General features: G+C 40.2%; 1 protein-coding gene and 1 long non-coding RNA gene across 2 annotated transcripts in view; one reads left to right on the top strand and one right to left on the bottom strand.

Moving 5' to 3' along the window:
- The window catches only part of LOC122222107, a 38,651-nt gene extending 34,966 nt beyond the window's left edge, over positions 1-3,685 (bottom strand). The window contains exon 1 of the long non-coding RNA XR_006203601.1: positions 3,561-3,685. This is a non-coding gene — a long non-coding RNA (uncharacterized LOC122222107). The remainder of the gene's footprint in view (positions 1-3,560) is intronic.
- Positions 3,686-6,662: 2,977 nt separating this feature from the next.
- On the top strand, positions 6,663-11,552 carry LOC122222552 (skin secretory protein xP2-like). The gene is made up of 4 exons (XM_042943122.1): positions 6,663-6,688; positions 6,881-8,071; positions 8,238-8,373; positions 10,374-11,552. The coding sequence occupies exons 1-2, from the start codon at positions 6,663-6,665 to the stop codon at positions 7,725-7,727; spliced, it is 873 nt and encodes a 290-aa protein (XP_042799056.1). The 3' UTR covers positions 7,728-8,071; positions 8,238-8,373; positions 10,374-11,552.
- The last annotated feature ends 7,211 nt before the right edge of the window (positions 11,553-18,763 follow it).

Below are 18,763 nucleotides of genomic sequence, written 5' to 3'. Positions count from 1 at the left end.
TGCATTTGTAACAAGTGCCCAGGAGAACCTGATGCTGCTCATCCAGGAACCACACTTTGAGAACCATTGCTTTAATTCATCCCCCTATTCTATTCTCCTTGCTTTCTAACAAGGTTCCCAATTTCTACAAAAGGAAAAAGCCCCCTGAGTTGTGACACAGTAAGATGGCTCAAATAAGACATAAAAATAGCTAGGTTTGGTCCTGATCTAGAATGGTTTCCCTTGGTGGGCAGGGGTTGTCTACGTCTTTGAAATGACCCTTAACATACAGAAATGAGTCCTACAGCATTTCTGGAGTGGTCCAAAGTGTCTCTAAATACAGACCAGAAGATGAGGTCATGGTAATGCAAGGAGTCAGAAGTAGAAGAGGGGGAATGAAAGCTATAATCACTGTCAAAGGGGTGTTTTCTGTAGACAAGTGAATGGAGCTATTGTACACAAACTCAGTGGTTGCCAAGCATGTGGCCCAATTATTTTGCCTGTATGAGCATGGCACGGAAGGATCTCCTTAGAGGACTTGATTCACACAAGTTGGTGTTTAGTAGCAAGCAAAAGTCTGGAGAATTTGAACCTAACTATACAAGTTCCTGCTTTCCAAATCTAGGATATAATACAATTAAGTTGGAAAGACTACAAAAGTAAAACACCATCCTTAGAGATAGTACAGCATTTACAGTTGGTGAAAGACCAATATAGAAGATCTTGCTCAAAATATTGACAATAATGAGGATCACATAGTGGCCTTGGGCAGCAAGAAGTCCATAATTTAAATCTAGGGGTTAGCCTCCGAAACTGCTTTCCCTACTCTCTTGGGCTCCACTGCTATTTAAAATGTTTGTAAAAGTTCAAAAAGTTGTATTGGCCACCCACCAGATCTAAGGTCTTAAAGAAATGGGAGGTTTACTTCAGTGGCTAGGATGGATATGTGACAAGGTGTTTTGCTCTCTTAGGTGAAATACCATTCACTCTACAACATAGGAATGGAGATGCTTTAGTGGTCTTCAAAGTTCTCAGCTGCATGAGAGAACCATTCAGGTGGTTCACCTGAGCCCAAAGTATCAAGGCCAGAAAACAGAGGGACAACAACAGCCACCTGGCCTCCAGGAGAGCAGCACCTTCCTCCCTGAGCACCACGTAAGTAAGAAATAGAAGCTGTGAGGTTGCTGCCAATCCTCCATATTCCCATCTGTTGTATAAGCTCTGGCTAGGCAGAGCTGAAGAACAGTGTCCCACAGGAGGCTGCTCCATGGAACAGGGTCTACAGTCAGAATGTTACAGATGAGGCTATCAGAAGATGAATTCAGCTTAAAATAGACATAATTAGAAACAGGTTGGGAAGCATGGGTTTCTTCCTGTTGGGGCAAGAGGTTAGAAAATGAGGCTATGAGGAGATTTTATGTGGCATTGACTTAGGGGAAAGAGTGAAGGAAGCTTCTGTGGCTGTGGTGATCCCAATGTCAATATCCTAATTCCGCCAGACCTCCAACTCCCCATGAAGCACTGTACTACACAGTATTCATTTGATCTAAGCCTTCTAAACCTGCAGAGATGGAGGAAGGGGAGACCTGAAAGGCTTGAAATCCTAAGAGACAAACCAAAAAAATCATAGGAATTCTAGACCACAGCTCTACTAATTCAACCAAGGATAATTGCAGAAAGTTATCAGAGACCTCAAAGGCTCCATAAAATACCACATTTACATACCATACCTCTCACCAGGGAGAGGGGCTGCAAAGCAAAGTGGTTTGGAATGGGATGGGTTGAAACTGGTTTACAGTTGTTAGAGAATGTTTGTTGTTTTCAGACACATGAAATGTTATTTATTTTTTTAATGTTTATTTATTTTTGAGACAGAGAGAGACAGAGCATGAGCAGGGGAGGGGCAGAGAGAGAGAGGGAGACACAGAATCCGAAACAGGCTCCAGGCTCCGAGCTGTCAGCACAGAGCCCGACGCGGGGCTCAAACTCACGGACCGCGAGATCATGACCTGAGCCGGAGTCAGACACCCAACCGACTGAGCCACCCAGGAGCCCCAGACACATGAAATTTTAAAGTGCTGGAGTTAACTCAGCCATCATGTAGCACAAACAAATCAGAACAAATATTCATTCAACTATGAACATATAAGTCACTGTGATATAATTCTTAGGGTTTAAAATTTATAGCTTCCTCTTACTCTCCCCTTTAAAAATTCTAAAGTGTAATCTACTAAAAAAGAGTTATTAAAATAACCCAAAATATTTTACTATAATAATCATATCACTTAAATTACCACCTTGCTTATTTTGGGCTACACATTTTAATACCTATACATAAACCACTACAATTGTATAGTAAAAATGACTATTTTTTGTCTTAGGTTGTCTGATTTTTATCTTGGCAAACTTTTTTTTTAAGTGTGATATTAACACTAGCACAGACACGATCAACTTGTCTCTGGGCAATGTAACAAACAGAGGGCTCAAAAACCACATGCTCTTTTATTATACACTATGTTGAATTGCCTTGTCTAGCATATTCATTCCAAGCATTTAATTGAATGCAAATTCATACAAATGCCCTTGAGTAAAATCTGCTATGGTGAATGCTTCTAGGTTTCTCTTGGATGCCACTGCTATTTCCCTAAACTGGACTTTTTCAAAAGGAGAAAGAATAAGAGCATAAATACATATCTAAAATATACCTTTTGTCCTTAAAGGTTGATCTGCATTAGTTTTATACAATAGATATTTCCATATACAAATTAAGAAACAGAATATGAGTGCTTTTAGGATTCTAGAAGGCTAATTTTGGACCTTAGTTTCAAGAATTAGAGTCTGACTTACTATTTTAACAGATCCTGAGACACCATAATTACCTTTTTAAAACAAAGTTTTAGAAAAAAACAATGAATTCATGAAAATACAACAGCTTTGTGTTTTTCTGTGAATAAAATTATCTTAATTCTCTAACAACATCCCTTTTGCATTAATGAAACCAAGGATTTTGCTTACCAAATATGAAACAGAAATTCTTAGAAAAGACAAATCATGGTCAGTCCAGGAAATAAATGCCCCTCTAAAGCCAAAGCTTTGGTAGGATAGAAGGAAAGCAAACCTGAACTCTTGAATTTTAGAGAAGAATTCTACTACAGAATCCAGTTATTCCAGCTTTGGATTGTACAATTTCACTGAGATTAATCAGACATCATTTTAAGGACACCTAAGGGTTAATTTATTTTCCAAAAACAAAATCCTATTTTTTATTTGAATAGAATAAGGCACAATGTAAGTACAGATTAGTCTGTTTAAATCTTGTTAGTATTTGTAAAGACATTACCAAATAATTTTCTCTTTACTATGAAATAAGTATTAATTATTGTTCTCATTTTACAGATGAGAAAATTAAGATACAGACAGGTGAACTGACTTAGGAAGTCAGGAGGAATACAGGGAACAAAGCTGGGATTTTATAGACAAAATGACCAGAGTTTCAATATAGTATAGCCACCTACTACTAGCTTTGAGCAAGTTCCTTCATCCAAGCCTTTCATCTGTAAAATGAGGATAATAACACCTACCTCTCAAATAGTTGATGTAAGGTATAAGCAAAGCACCTAGCAGAAAGCATAGTACAGAGTTGCCCATTCAAGAAAACATCAGCTCTCCCAGCAATCCACAATCTTATTTTCTTCAGCTGGTACAAGAGGTGTCTACTGAATCCAAATGCTATTGTGAGGTAAGTGAGAACACAAGCGGGGCACCTCGCAAGTATGGGGCTCAATACATTTGTTCTCTCCCCCAGTACTCCCTCTCTTACCCTAGGTCCCACAGTTACTAAATGGCTGAGCCGCGGTCAAATCCAGATCTTGGTTCTACTATAGAACTGTTTCTGTACATATGCATTTTATTTATGATAGTACCTCATTTAACTGCAAAAACAAATTTAACCTAGCTGCTTGATCAGTTATTATTTTAATGTGTTCCCAGTAAAATCAAATTTATTTCTAGGGCAGCTTTACTTTTCAGTAATCAGAAAAAAAGTAATATTTCAGACTTGAAAATATCTATCTTTGATATGAATTTCTACTGGCATTCCTTAATATATATTCTTAATATTTTATAAACTATTAAACTCAAAACAGTCAAAAATCTATTACTTAGGATATTACATATCTAAGCATTTAAATGAGTCCATTTGATATACTAAGTTCAAAGATATTAGGTAGCCTTTTCATTTTTCCTATTTGCTCCCAAATAAAATAACAAAGTAGGGTAGTAAATGTAGTAAATAAATGTACATATTCATAAATGAAACAGATGTGTAGAGATTACGGATTAGATCTGCATTTATGAAGCAATGACCTTCAAAACTGGCAGGGAGCTGTTAACAATGTTCTTCACAGGGGAGCAATTATATTACAACCCTATGTATACTTTCATTTCTCACGATCTACAAATACCTTTGCATATCAGAAAGAATAAAAGAATAGTCTGGTAACTGAGGCAATCTTTACTGAAAGGATATAAGGTGTTTTCCTTACCTTAATAATCACATCCTAAATGCTAGATCAGTAGAACTGGTGCAATATGAAAGGCTAGAACAATACTTTGACAGAATTTCCTACAACTGAAATTTACCAAATGTGGCTATTATGGCTCTAACCTAGTGATACATTTCTGACTCTCTAATACCCTAAGTGTTCTCTGATTATCCCAAGAAGTACTGAAATCACTCTACAATACATACCTTATTTAAAGAAAAATATGGCATACAATATTTTAAGGAAAATGATTCCAAATTATCACCAAGTTTTTTTTTTAAAATACTGTACTGCAATTCCTAGAATGTTAGGAATATTGCTTTAACCTAGCAAGTAGCTCACAGCTCCTTTCCATACTGATTTAAAAGACCCAGTGCCCAATGCTTAACAAATAAGCGCATGCACAAACACACAAATACACACACTACAGAAATGTATAAGGGGTGAAAGTTACTAAGAAAAGCTCAATCTCTAAAAGCTTAAAAAAAGCTATATCCACAAAATATTAATTTCACATAATATCCTGTCTTTTTTGGTTTTTTTTTGACATTTCCTCTCATTGGGTAAAACCAAAAGGAATTCACAATAGTGGTGCCAAAGACAATATTACATAAATTTCAGAATTCCTGTATTTTTAAAATTTTCATGCAAGAATCACAATGCACAATCATTAACATGTCTAGACAGTGGACACTCACTACAGTATAATCATGTTACACCAAGCTTAATTTTTTATGTGGCCTGAATTTTTATAACACATTGACTTGTAACAATGTGAAAGAAGACCAGCAGGAAAAGAAACACAACCATAGTAAGATATAGCAAGCATAAACCCAGTAAGTCCTGTTAGACTTAAAAATACTGTTTTTCTTAACAGTAATAAAAACTACCCACAACTATAATACCAACCAACCAACCTCAAAGGTTCCACTAACTGGGAAAAAATAACTAGTTGTCTTATTGTGATACTGTAAAAGCCACAAGATTATCACTAGTGGAGTGGTGATGTGAATTTTGTTTCATTTGTACTCTATACCTTGGCAAAAGTTAATGACCTGCCCCAGGAATTTTATTTCACCATATACCCCAAAGTATTCTTAGGACTCACAAAGTCTAAATCTTAAACTGCCCTTTATATGCTATTGTGCAAATGCTTTAAATTTTAAAACAAAAGGATAAAGAGTTTAAAAGCTCTAGACAATGTATTCAAATGGTGAATATGTCAAGTCAATGTTTTCTCCTCCCCCACCCAAAAACAAACAAAAAAAAAACTGTACATGGCATATAAAGATACAATAGAAACAAAAAGTAGCATGCCACTCATTCTGTGAGAAAATACAGAACATCTATCAGATTCAACTACCAAAATCCTTTTCACGTGATGGCGAGCATCTTTATGACTGTGTTTAAGTGGCCTTAAAAAGCGATGTTGTTCTCTTTGCCCTCCTGGATCTTTGACAGCAGTCAGCACTTATGCCCAGAGCTGGTTTGGAGAGTGGGAGAAAAGGGAAAGTGAGGAGAAGGCTGAACTGAGCACGGACTCAGCAGAGAGCAGCTGCTCTCACACACTACCCAGCGTCTTTCTCACACACCGCTATTTTCCGCTATTGAGCATTGTCAGCAAAAAAATAAATGGGGGGTTGGGGGCCCAGGAGACAAAGAGGGTAGAACCAGAGGCCGACAGTTTTTGTCTGCCACATCTGAGGCGAGAAGCCCCCTCTGGTTTCTTGCTGCAAAGGCAAGGGATCAGATGAGACCCCTCCGGGTCCAACTCAATTTGCTTCTCCAGAAAGAGCAGTTTCCGGCAGCGAGCGCAGGATCCTCCGGCTGCTGAACTAAACACCGGAGCATTGTCAATGTTTCCTATCACTGACTTTACAGAGGAGGAGAGAGGGCTGTGACTGCATTCCTGGGAAAGACTACTACTCCAGACGTTCCACACAGCAGTAGTGAAAACACATAAGAGGTTGTAAAAATCCCTTCCAAAATACCAGGTTTCTGAAGAAATGCTGCGAAGCATTAACGTATTGTTGGTGTTATTTGTAAGTCACCGATTCTTTCTCGCCACGGCCAATCCTCAAATCTCTGGTACTTGTTGCTAAATCTTTACCTCACGCCCCCCAGAATTGCCCAACACAAATGAGATCTGCGGAGCGAAAGGCGGGGTGGGGGGGGTGCTAATCCTGGGAGCCCAGAGGCTGGGCTCCCTTCCATAGGCCACTCTGCATGGGCTGCGCGTTCACTTCTACCTTCTGAGAGCTCTGACTCACAAATGCTGGGGGGGGCGGGGGGGGGGGGGTGATTATGACATACAGCATTATCCTTCCAACCAAAGATAGATAAGAAAAGCCGGCCAGCGGTCCTTGCCTGGCTGGAGAGCCAAAGCCTGTACCCCCCGACGGGGCGGCCGGGGTAGGAGCCTCCCGCCCTGCCCGCCTCTCTCTGGACGCCCGCGGAAGATGCTCCCCACCCCGCAGGCTCGAGGAGCCAGGATGGGGTGCCCTCACCCTGGGAGAGGGCAGAGGGATAGCTGAGGGTCCGGGACGGAGGGACTCTCACCGCAGCTGCGCGGAGCGCCTGGTACCCCGCCCCGGACCCGGTCTCGGGCGGAGGCGCTCTCTGCACCGGGGCCGTCCGCCGCAGCCGGGGACGGACAAAGCACCGGGGTCTGCGGCGACCCCGGGCGGCGGCGGCGGGCCAAGTTGGCCAGAGTCGGGGGACGAAGGGGTTCCGCGGGCAGGGAAGCGCGGCACTGACCTGGATGGTGCAGGTGTACTCGCTGTCGTCCAGCAGCCGCACGGTACAGCTGTACTCGCGCTCCAGGCTCCTGCTGCTGCCGCTCATCAACCTGCTCAGCATCTTCCCGCCCGCCCGCCCGCCCCCGGGAGAGACGCGGCGGCGCTGCGGACCCCGGACCAGGCGCCCCTCAGCCGGGCAGCTCCTCGCGGGCCCCGGGCACCTGCACCATCACCCCAGCCGGGTCGCGGCCGCTGCCTCCTGCTGTCCCAGCTCCTCCTTCTTCTCCTCCTCCTTCTTCGCCACCGCCTCCCCCCAGCCCCGAGCAAGCGCCCCGCTCGCTCTCCTCCGCGCCCCACTCCCCATGCCCAGTTCGTGGGGCGGGGCCTCGGCCGGAGAGGGGCCAATGGGGGTCAGCGCGGCGGAACCGAGTGGCAGAGAGAAGAGCCAATCGAGATAGGGTATTGATATGATGGACAGGTGGGAGAAGCAATCACGGGAAAGCAGTCGGACAGAGCCTAGCGGGACCAGCCCTCTGGCGTCCCAAACGAGGGGCTCCTCTTGTCTCTGCGGTTCCTGTAGAAGCTCTTTCCCCTCCCCCAGGCCAGGTGTGGGCACCCGGCTGGATAAATGTCTGCTGCGTGGAATACGTTTAGACTCTGCTTCAGGGGCCAAGTCCCACACTCTGCAACGCCGCGAGTCCCGCCCTCTCGGGAGCCGGGGCGGTGCAAGAAAACAATCCCCGCACCTGCAGAATGCAGGCACCTTCCGCTCCGGACCAGGAGGCTGCCCCCACCTGAGCTGTACCCCAGGTGGGCGCGACGGGCCTCTGCCCCAGCCCTCTTATTTTGAACAACATCTATTTTACAGTAGCTACTTAAGTAAAAGCTGTAGGGTTCGAAAGGGCTCTTAAGCACTCGGGTTTAACCCCTAGGAAACCCTTCACTCTAACACCCTATGCCTCGCTTTTATTTTCAGAAGACAAAAGAGACTGAGGTGTGCTCCTTCAGCCGGTAGGGTGCAGAGGAAGTGGTGGGTCCTTTCCTTGCACCTTCAGAACTAGAATTACCGTATTTTCTTACTGCCTCAACAAAACACCAGAGTATGTCAGGAGGTATGTATCACAGAGGAAAAAAAAATTTGTCTACTGCCCTTTGTGACCCCTTATCTAAAGATCTCACGTTCTTTATGAAAACTTCACCAAGAAACATAATATTCTCGCTCAAAATTTTTTGATGGAAGGAAACGTTATATAAAAGAATCATATCAACACAAAATTGATGCCAAAATATATTAATTTAATAAATAATGAAAGATGCATAATTTCCTATTATTTTAATTTATACTGTCCTTGTTTATACGGATAACAAACACATAAAAATGAAACCCTACATTAACTTAGAAAACAGCCAACTTTTAAAGTACTTGTTTGTTTGTTTGTTTACCCGGAGGCACCTGGCTGGCTCGGTGGGTACAGCATGTGACTCTTGATCTCAGGTCCTGAGCTCAAGCCCCTTTCTGGGCATAGAGCCTCCTTAAATATAGTATGCTTCTCTTGCGTCCTTGGTTTCCAATATTTCTCCCAATTTTTTTGCATGGGACCCTCTCCCACTTTAGTTATCACCTCTTTATTAGTTGCATTCTCATTTATGTCATTCAATAGTCATAAGAGGAGGTTTCGCTTTTTTTTTTTTCTTTTTTTTTTTAACGTTTATTTATTTTTGAGACAGAGACAGAGCATGAACGGGGGAGGGCTAGAGAGAGAGGGAGACACAGAATCTGAAGCAGGCTCCAGGCGCTGAGCTGTCAGCACAGAGCCCAACGCAGGGCTCGAACTCAGGGACCGTGAGATCATGACCTGAGCCGAAGTTGGACGCTTAACCGACTGAGCCACCCAGGCGCCCCGAGGTTTCGCTTTTCAATGTAATCCTAGAGTTAAGAAACTAGAACAGTAAGTCAAATATTCTAGCCATTAAACCAGATGTGAGTTCCTCTACTTTGTAGCCACAGCAGGTAGCCTTGTATGTGCAACACAGTAAGTATTCAGTAAGTTTTTGTTGAATGAAGTAAATGAGATAGATATTTCATTGCATCTAAGTCCTGGGGAAAGATACGTGAAAAAATTAAGAATTTCAGGAAGGTCTTGGAGATAAATGAAATTATTAATATGTCAAAGTGATATTTTGCAAAACTCAGCTTTGTTGTGTAGTTGGGAGAAGACAATGAAAGATTTCAGGCAGGCAGAACTTATGTTGAAGGCAAAAGTTGCTGTTTGTTTACAGAATCTGTAAGAGCAAAAAAAAAATGTCCAAGAAGCTAGAGGAAGCCCAGTAGTTTGATGGTAGGGAAATGTCTTTAACAGGTTATGCAAATAAGCAGCTGTTAGAATAAAAAGGCAAAGCATCATGAATCCAGAAAAGCTCCCAGGAACTGAATGCAGTCTTTTTTCAGAGTATGACCATAGATGCAATCAACAGGGATGAGCCACAACAGTGACTTCTATGCCAATGTGTTAAGTAACATTCCTGTTCAGCCTAAGAAAATCATATAAACTTAGATGGGCACCTCATTGAAAGACCAGTTACATATTCATCCATGCTTATGCATAATATCCAGAAAGAATTTCAAACTTTCCTTTACGCTCTTATTCAGAACACTTTGTCAGGAAAACAGAGGATGGATGCATAATGGAAGAAAAGCAAGAAACTATCAGTTTCTGGTGAAATGTATGCCTATTTAGGGATTGAGAGCAGAAGCCTGGGAGAAACTAAAAAGAAAAGACACATAAAATCACACTGAGGAATATTTTGTTTGTCTTTGTTTTTGTCAAGCCTTTTGAGCAGGATATCCAGGATAAAAAGGGTGTGTTCAATAAAAGGCCTCATGTGCCCTTGATAATCAGAGCATCATAGCTTTCATTAATTTTTTGGGTATAAAAGAGGCCATATTTAAAATTCCAAACTACAATAACTCTGAGCTCCCACCTTCCAAATTATTAGGATATCGGCTCCCTTTAAAGTTTCCCTCCCTTCTCTACTGTTGAGGAGTCCCTAAGGGTGATTCTGTCACCAACATATGCCTGAAATAACTGAATTACTCCTGCCTGTATTTCAGATGTCACATACCCTGATGTTCTGGGATACTGATCTCTCTCCAGCCAATGAAACTTTCACCATTGCCTTGGGATCCAGCAGGAAGAAGCACTGCCTCCTCTTCACCAGGACATCACAAACCCTGGTTCTTCCCATCATAGTCTCCTTATAGCACAGCTAAGACCAGGGTTATATAACAATATTAAAAAGGAAGAGCAATACAGAGTAAACTGCAGGTATGACATGGCTACTCTCAAAGCCCTTATGGACTACAGGCCTGCCTTATTGTTGAGCTTGCAGCCAGGGTCTATGTGGCTAATGACAGCCCCCCTCTCCATCAAGAGTTCCCCTGACCCTGTCTTGAGCATTCAGGCTCAACCACTCAGAGAAGAAAACAACTCTCCTCACCCAGTTTAAGGTGCATTTTCAAAGTCCCACCCTCTGTCCCAGTTGCTGCCTTTCCATAGGATGACTGACCATGGGAATACCTACTCCTTTAGAGGAAACCCCACCTTCCATCCTGAGGAGTGTGACCTTAACCTTTGACCCAACTGGACTATCACCTTCATAACATGAGTCCAAACCCAGCACATTTCTCACAAAGACTGAGTTAATCTTTATAAATAGGTCTAGGTAGAGCCTCACCAAAGCCAGTCCAGTCCCTTTGCCTAATTATTTCTCCAGTAAGCAGTAAGGATTATGCCTGTCCTTGTTTGCCTGTATCTTTTAGAGCTCAGCTTTTGTTCTTCTAAGAGCAAGGGCTGAAACAAGGACATTCGCATCTCCACAGAAACAACACATATGTGGTCTACATCCACAGAGAGAAAAGGAACAGTTTTTCTCTTCTGCATCAATGTCTGCGGAAGCAATGCTCCTGCTCCACACACAAAGATTTGCATATCCAAATGGAGCACTCTGCTTCACAAACTAAAGCATCTACACTCAAGTTATAGTTTTCCAAGAGTAATAAATGTATACTTGCTTTAAGATGAATAGTTAAACAATCCATGTAGTTTTTCCAGAGCAGTCTGCCTCTGAAGAAATGTTCAAGTCTTCTCTTTCATCAGGACAGAAATCACCAATGGTTTAAGAAAGCTTTTCTACCTTCTACTAACTCTTAGGATTTTCAGTTAGCCCCCATTACATTTAGAAGAATTTTTAATGTGTATTTCTATGTGGAAATATAAGTGCATGTATTGTTTTTATTCCAAACTACATTTATTGATCATTTACTGTGTGTTAGGCACATACTCTATGACAGCTTTCTAGAAAACATAGACATAGCCCAAAGAATATGGGAAAATGAGATGTACAAACAAAAAAGTTCACAATCTAGGAGAGAGTGTTAGGTATATACACAGTTAGCTATTATACAACATATGGAGCATGAGTAAAGTACTATAAGAGAACAACAAATGGTACAATTATTAAGCATGGGAGACAGCACAGTCTCCCATGAGAAAGCATTTGAGTTGAGCCCCTAGGAATGAATAGTATGGTGATGGGTGTAGACAGCAGAAGAGCAAGATATGGTATGAGGAGTGACATTTTAAGTAGAGGAAACGGCATGATAAAAACATAGAAGAACAAATATGTATAGCATGTTTTAGAAATTGCAAGTGCCCCTGGATAGATAGCACGTGGGCTGCATTGGCTGGGAAGAAATGGACTGAGGACAAATCATATAGAACCTTCCATGCCATAGTTAGGAATTTGGATTCTGTTGTATAGACTGGTGGTGGGGGGTTGGGAGTGTTGCAGGTTTTTAAGCAGCGAAATGACAGAATCAGATCTGTGTTTTGGAACTAATCATTTTGATAGTGTCAATGTTTAAATTATAGCAAGAGGTGATTATTTACTATGGAAAAAATGCATTCTGAAAACAATAGAATGTCTTTAATGAGGCATCAGAAGCATTTATAATAGGTGTCTCAGATGTGAGTGACAGGCTTTATTATATTCTCCAGTTATGGTTCATTTTCCTTATATTTCCAGCCAGTCTTCAGTTATTGTTCTAGAAATGAAATGTATATGAAACAAAGCAAATTAATTCATTTATTCACAAAAGATTATTAATGGTCTACTATGTGCAAGTCCCCATGCCAGGTGCTGAGAGAATTCAAAGATGAATAAAATATATTCCCAATCCTCATAGAATTTACAGCTCTATGCAATCTGCAAAATTACTTCAACATTTATTAAGTATTCAGTTTGTGTAGATTAAAATTCAACACACATTGGTCAAATATATATATATGTATATTTCTCATAAATATATATGTGTATACATATATATATTTATGAGAAAGACAGCAAAGATAGGAGAAACAGCCTAAATATGGGCAAAGAAAGTATATAAATATGAAGAAATTAGAACAGCCCATATTTCTTGATTAATAGTGTCAATTGACAATTTGCTCTGCAAAATGAAATAATTAACATTACTGTACTTCCTCCCAAACTCTGACTCTAACTCCCAATCTTTGTAGTTCATATTATTTCTATTTTGTCAGGGTTTATAATATTTATGGCTTCTGGCAACTGATTTCCTCTAGTTATTTAATCTTACTTCTGTATTCAAATGGATTCAGGGCTTTTACCACCAGTCCTTTTATCCTCCAGATTCACCATTCACATTTTACTCATGTCCTGGTACATGGGATTTTTCCGCTAAGTAGTTTAAGAATGGCTAATGGCCACATTACCTTTCTTTCTTTCTTTCTTTCTTTCTTTCTTTCTTTTCTTCTTTCTAAACATACAGTGTTTTGTGAGTTTCAGGTGTATAATATAGTGATCCAACAATTCCATACATAAATCACCTGGTGCTCATCATGACAAGTGACCTCCTTTATCCCCATCACCTATTTCACCCATCCCCCCACCCACCTCCCTACTGGTAACCATCAGTTTGTTCTCTACAATTAAGAGTTTGTTTCTTGATTTGTCTCTCTCTCTCTCTCTTTCTCTTTCTCTCTCTCTTCCCACCCCCTTTGCTCATTTCTTTTGTTTCTTAAATTCCACATATTCCACATATGAATGAAATTATATGGTATTTGTCTTTCTCTGACTGACCTATTTCACTTAGCATTATACTCTCCAGCTTCATCCATGTCATTGCAAATGGCAGGATTCATTCTTTTTTATGGCTGAATAATATTCCATTGTAAATATACACCACATCTTATTTATCCATTCATCCTTGATGGACACTTCAGATGCTTCCATAATTTGGCTATTGTAAATAATGCTGTGATAAAAATAGAGGTGCATGTATCCCTTCATATTAGTGTTTTTGTATTCTTTGGGTAAATACCCAATAGTGCAATTACTGGATGATATGGTAGTTCTATTTTTAATTTTTTGAGGAACCTCCATATTCCACAGTGACTATACCAGTCTGCACTCCCAACAGTGCATGAGTTTTTCAAAAGTCTCAGCATCCTTGCCAACACCTGTTGTTTCTTATGTTGTTTATTTTAGTCATTCTGATAGATGTGAGGTGATATCTCATTGTGGTTTTGATTTGCATTTCCCTGATGATAAGTGATGTCGAACATCTCTTCATGTGTCTGATGGCCATGTGTATGTCTTCTCTGGAGAAATGTCTGTTCCTCTCTTCTGCCCATTTTTAAATTGGATTATTTGTTTTTTGGGGTATTACCTGCATTCTTTCTTGTCTACTTGTTGCATTTATACTTGAATAAATACTTGTATAGAAATATTACTTTGGGCTCACATTTTTTTCATTTTCTTTCTCTCAGAATTTTACAGTCATTGCTCCTTTGTCTTTTTTCCTGATATTTGCTATAGAGAAGTCTCAGATGAATCAAAATTTTCCCTATACATGATTTTCTTTTTTTTCAAGATATCTGAAAGATTTATACATTTAACCCTGAAGTTTAAGAACTTAGAATATATCTCTATGTTAATTTTTCTAAATCAATTTTCCCTGGTATAAGATGGGTAGTTTTCTGAACAATAATTCTTATTACCTTTGCATTTGTTGGATTTTCTTCCTCTGGGATGCCAGTTAGCCCAATTTTGGATCATATTTGACTACATCTTTCTTTTTTTTTTTTTTTGATTCTTAAATTTCTGTGGCTTTTCCCTCTTCATTCATTGTGATTGTCCCAAGTCTTTTCCTCTCTGCCATTAACCTGATTTTCAGCCAAGTCTATTTTGTTCCTTGCTGTTCAAATTTATTTATATTACTTTGATTCTCAATTATTCTGCTGTTTTTTTACTTTATTTTTAAGTAATCTCTACATTGTGGGGCTTGAACCCCAAACCCCAAGATCAAGAATTGTATGCTCTGCCCACTAAGCCAGCCCGGTACCCCTCAATTATTCTGTTGTTTTAATATTTCATCTTGGATTTCTTATTTTTTTGAATATTATTTCTTACTGAGTCTATAGAAGAAAACCTTCATAAAGAATATGCTTCAGAGCACCTGGGTGGCTCTGGGTGGCTCAGTTGAGTGTCTGACTCTTGATTTCAGCTCAGGTCATGATCCCAGGGTCGTGGGATCAAGCCTCATGTTTGGTGTAGAGATTGCTAAAATAAAGAAATAAGCTTCAAAGAATATGCTTCTCTTCTCTGAGTTGTGACAGTCTCTTCTTGACCAAACTTTAGTCAGATTCCTCTGAATCCCCTTCCCAACTAGCCTTGAGTTTTGGACTTTTTTCCGTCTTTTGGAATTTTGCCCACCTTTGCATCAGGTTAGCCAGAATCCCCCAAACTCAGTATCTAAACATCTTCAATGTGTTACCAAATTCTTCATCTCCTACTATTCCCAGATGATGTTTGATGACTTTGGCCCATCTTCAGCAAGAATCTTGTTAGGCCCCTTTAGCCAGAACCTCCCCTTATCCTTGATGTTTCATCTTAGTAATTTTTCATCCACTGACATCCATCTCATCCCCACTCTACTCTTTGATTATAAATTCCCACTTTTCCTTGCTGTCTTCAGAATTGAACCTAGGTGGGTTTTTTTTTTTTTGTTTTTTGTGGGTTTTTTTTGTTTTGTTTTTTGTTTTTTAGTTTATTTCCTTTGAAAGAGAGAGGAAACATGAGCAAGGGAGGGGCAGAGAAAGGAGGGAACAGAGGATCTGAAGCAGGCTGTGTGCAGAACAGCAGAGAGCCCGATGTGGGGCTCGAACTCACAAACCCTGAGGTCACAACCTGAGCCAAAATTGGATGCTTAACTGATTGAACCACCCAGGCGCCCCAGAATTGAGCCTAGTTTTGTTCTGAGGTCTCCTTTCCCCTGAATAGTTTTTATGAATAAAATCTGTTTGTAATCACTTTAACTACTGTCCAGCTCTGTTTTTTCCTTAACAGTTGTTTTCATCTGAACTAGATCCTTTTACCATGCTTGAAGGGTGGTCATGTCATATAGTTCATCCAGTTCATGCTTAGCATGGACAGACCATTCAGATTTTCACTTTGCTCTGGTATATGCCAGTTTTTTTTCCTCCTGCTTAGGACTTTGGATTTGTTTTCCAACTAATTTTCTCTAACATGAGGATGCAGGATAAGGGGAAGAAAAGAGGGAACTTAGGGCCAAGTGATGCCTGTATTAGCTCTACTCTCTTGTGAGATTCAGTTAAATGGCCTTTCCCAGCCCAGTCTAACCAGCCAGGGGTGTATTACTCTCCTTGTATCAGTTCTTTTCCTTAGCTTGGTTACCTGGAAAATGGAAAGCTTATTGTCTCCACTGAGGTCCTATGGTAGTATATAGAGGATTCTTTCTAAAACAAATTTCTTGGGGGCCCCTGGTGGCTCAGTTTGTCAAGTGTCTGTTGATTTTGGCTCAGGTCATGATCTCACGGGTTGGTGAGATCAAGCCCCAGGTTGGGCCCCTCGCCCAGCAACAGCACAGAGCCTGCTTGGTATTCTCTCTCTCCCCCTCTCTCTGCCCCTTCACCCCACTCAAAGCATTTAAAGAAAAATAAAACAATTTTCTTGGATTCCTCCATTTCTCCACCCTCCTCAGAGTTACTTATCTACATCCTCAGAATTCTTCACCAATTAATGAATGTGGTGTATCCCCACCACACCCTTTCTTCCTCTCATTCTTCTTTGAGGAATAGGGGCAGGGTGAGGAGACATACCTTACTACACCAGAATATTCTTTTTCATTTGTTGGCCACAGTTTTTTTTCACATTTCATTTCTACGTGAGATTTTATCCTTTATCTTGTAGCTGCTGGTGAAGTTTGGGCTTTGTCAATGAATTTTTATTCTTGTCCATTCCATTACATATTGGTGGAGAGAAAACCTGTGACCCTGCCTAATTCTTCTATCCTTACTCAGAAGTTTGTCACCTAACATCAGCTAGGTTTGAAGTAGTTGCTAATCAAAGATATTTTCATAAAGAGGTTCAAATAAAAGAGAAAGGAAGAATAAACATTCCACAGTGCACATGCTAATTATTCAGTAAATGTCTACAGAATTAATTTAAAAGTTTCCCTGGACATCGTTCAGTTAATTAAAACTGCAAATCATTATTACATCTTATCATTTCATTTTTTTCCATTATAGTAATAAGGGAGCACTCACTATATGCCAGGGACTCAGCTGGGTACTTTACATGTATTATCTAATTGAATCCTCACAACACCATGGTGAGGTCATGCTATTGTTATCATCCCCATTTTATAGATGAGGAACTTCCAGTATAGTGAAACTAAACTGTCATAAGAATTCAACTGTTAGGAAGCAGAACCTGGACTCATATCTAGGTCTCTGGTGCCAAAGACTATGCATTTAATAGCTACATTATACAGCCTTCTTTTTTAGAAAGTTAGTGAAAAGAGAGGAGTCAGAAAAACTGAATACAAGCTCTAGATCCAACATTATATACTATATAATCTTGGCTAGTCATTTGAACTCCCTTTCTCATATGTAAAATGGGGATAATAATGTCTTCCCTGGCTGTTCTGAAAGTCATAAGACTTTTATTTGTTTTATGTTTGTTTGTTTGTTTGTTTGTTTGTTTGTTTTGAGAGAGAGAGAGAGAGAGAGAGAGGCACAGGGAGAGGGAGAGAGAGAATCCCAAGCAAGCTCTGTGATGTCAGCCCAGAACCCGATGTGGGGCTCGATCTCATGAACTGTGAGACTATGACCTGAGCCAAAACCAGGAGTCTGATGTTTAACTGACTGGGCCACCCAGGAGCCCCACTTTATTTTTTCGAATATGTTTTTTAAGGTTTTATTTTTAATTAGTCTCTACATCCAGTTTGTGGCTCAAACTCACTATCCCAAGATCAAGAGTCACACACTCTACTGGCTGAGCCAGCCAGGAACCCTAAGACTTTAAAATGGCAGGTTGAACACAAGCATTTACCTCTGTTATTGATCTAAATCCACCAAAATGAGAGTAAAGTGATTAGGAAAAAAATCATAAACTTACGAGACCAAGGTGAATGGAGGGGAGCCACAGCAATAACATTTTGGAAACCAGAAAGCATATGGGTGACTAATAATTGACTAAGCAGACTCAAGAAAGTTGAATCCAAACCCAGCAAAGGGGAGAGGTGAGAGGCAATTTGATTTGCATGTAGAATCCACAAAATATTTAGAAATTGATGAACCAGGTGCTTTTATAAGGGGAGACAGAACTGAAAATTGGAGGATTGTTTGAAAGTCCATTAAAGTAGCAGTTCCCTTCCTCAGCTCCATGCAGCCAAAAGACTTCTTTTCTCCACTCTGTCAGAAGAGAGAAGGTAATTCCCTGGAGAGAGTAAAACAAAGTTTCTGAACTGGGGATAGGGTCACCAGAAATTTAAGAAATTTAAGTAATACTACTAACATAAAATATAGAGACCAAAACAAAAGGGAAACAGTCAACTTTGAGTATGGAAAGATTAAGCAGGAGAAAGAAGATTTTCAAAGAACAAATTATTAGTAAAGATTCTAATAGAAATGGGAGACAATATGGCATCTCAAGTAAGTACAGGATGCGATTTGGGGGAAAAACACATTCAGAGAATAATAACAAAACAAAGTACCTTTATAAGTATAAAATAAAATAGGAGAAATGAAAATTAAAACTTAATAGGAATAGGGAAAGAAGGTAGAGGGCAGGAAATTATCAAAGGCATAATTCAAGAAAAATTTCTTTACTGAAGGACATGAATTTCCCAATTTAGAGGGCCTGCCAAGTTCCCAGCACAATGGATAGAAACAAAGCCACACCATGACACACCACTGTGAAATTTCAGAACACTAGGAACAAAAATAAGCTTCCAGAAAGAAAAAAAGCTACAAACAAGCATTAGGATTACACTGGACTTTTCAATAGCACACTGGAATCAAGAAGATACTAGAGCAATATTCTCATATTCTGTGGAAAATGATTTCCAATCTAGAATTCTATTTTCGGGGTGCCTGAGTGGCTCGGTCAGTTAAG

The sequence above is a fragment of the Panthera leo genome, chromosome B3 (genome assembly GCF_018350215.1).
Source record: "Panthera leo isolate Ple1 chromosome B3, P.leo_Ple1_pat1.1, whole genome shotgun sequence".
Taxonomy (NCBI): Eukaryota; Metazoa; Chordata; class Mammalia; order Carnivora; family Felidae; genus Panthera; species Panthera leo.
This window is presented reverse-complemented; position numbering and strand designations above follow the sequence as displayed.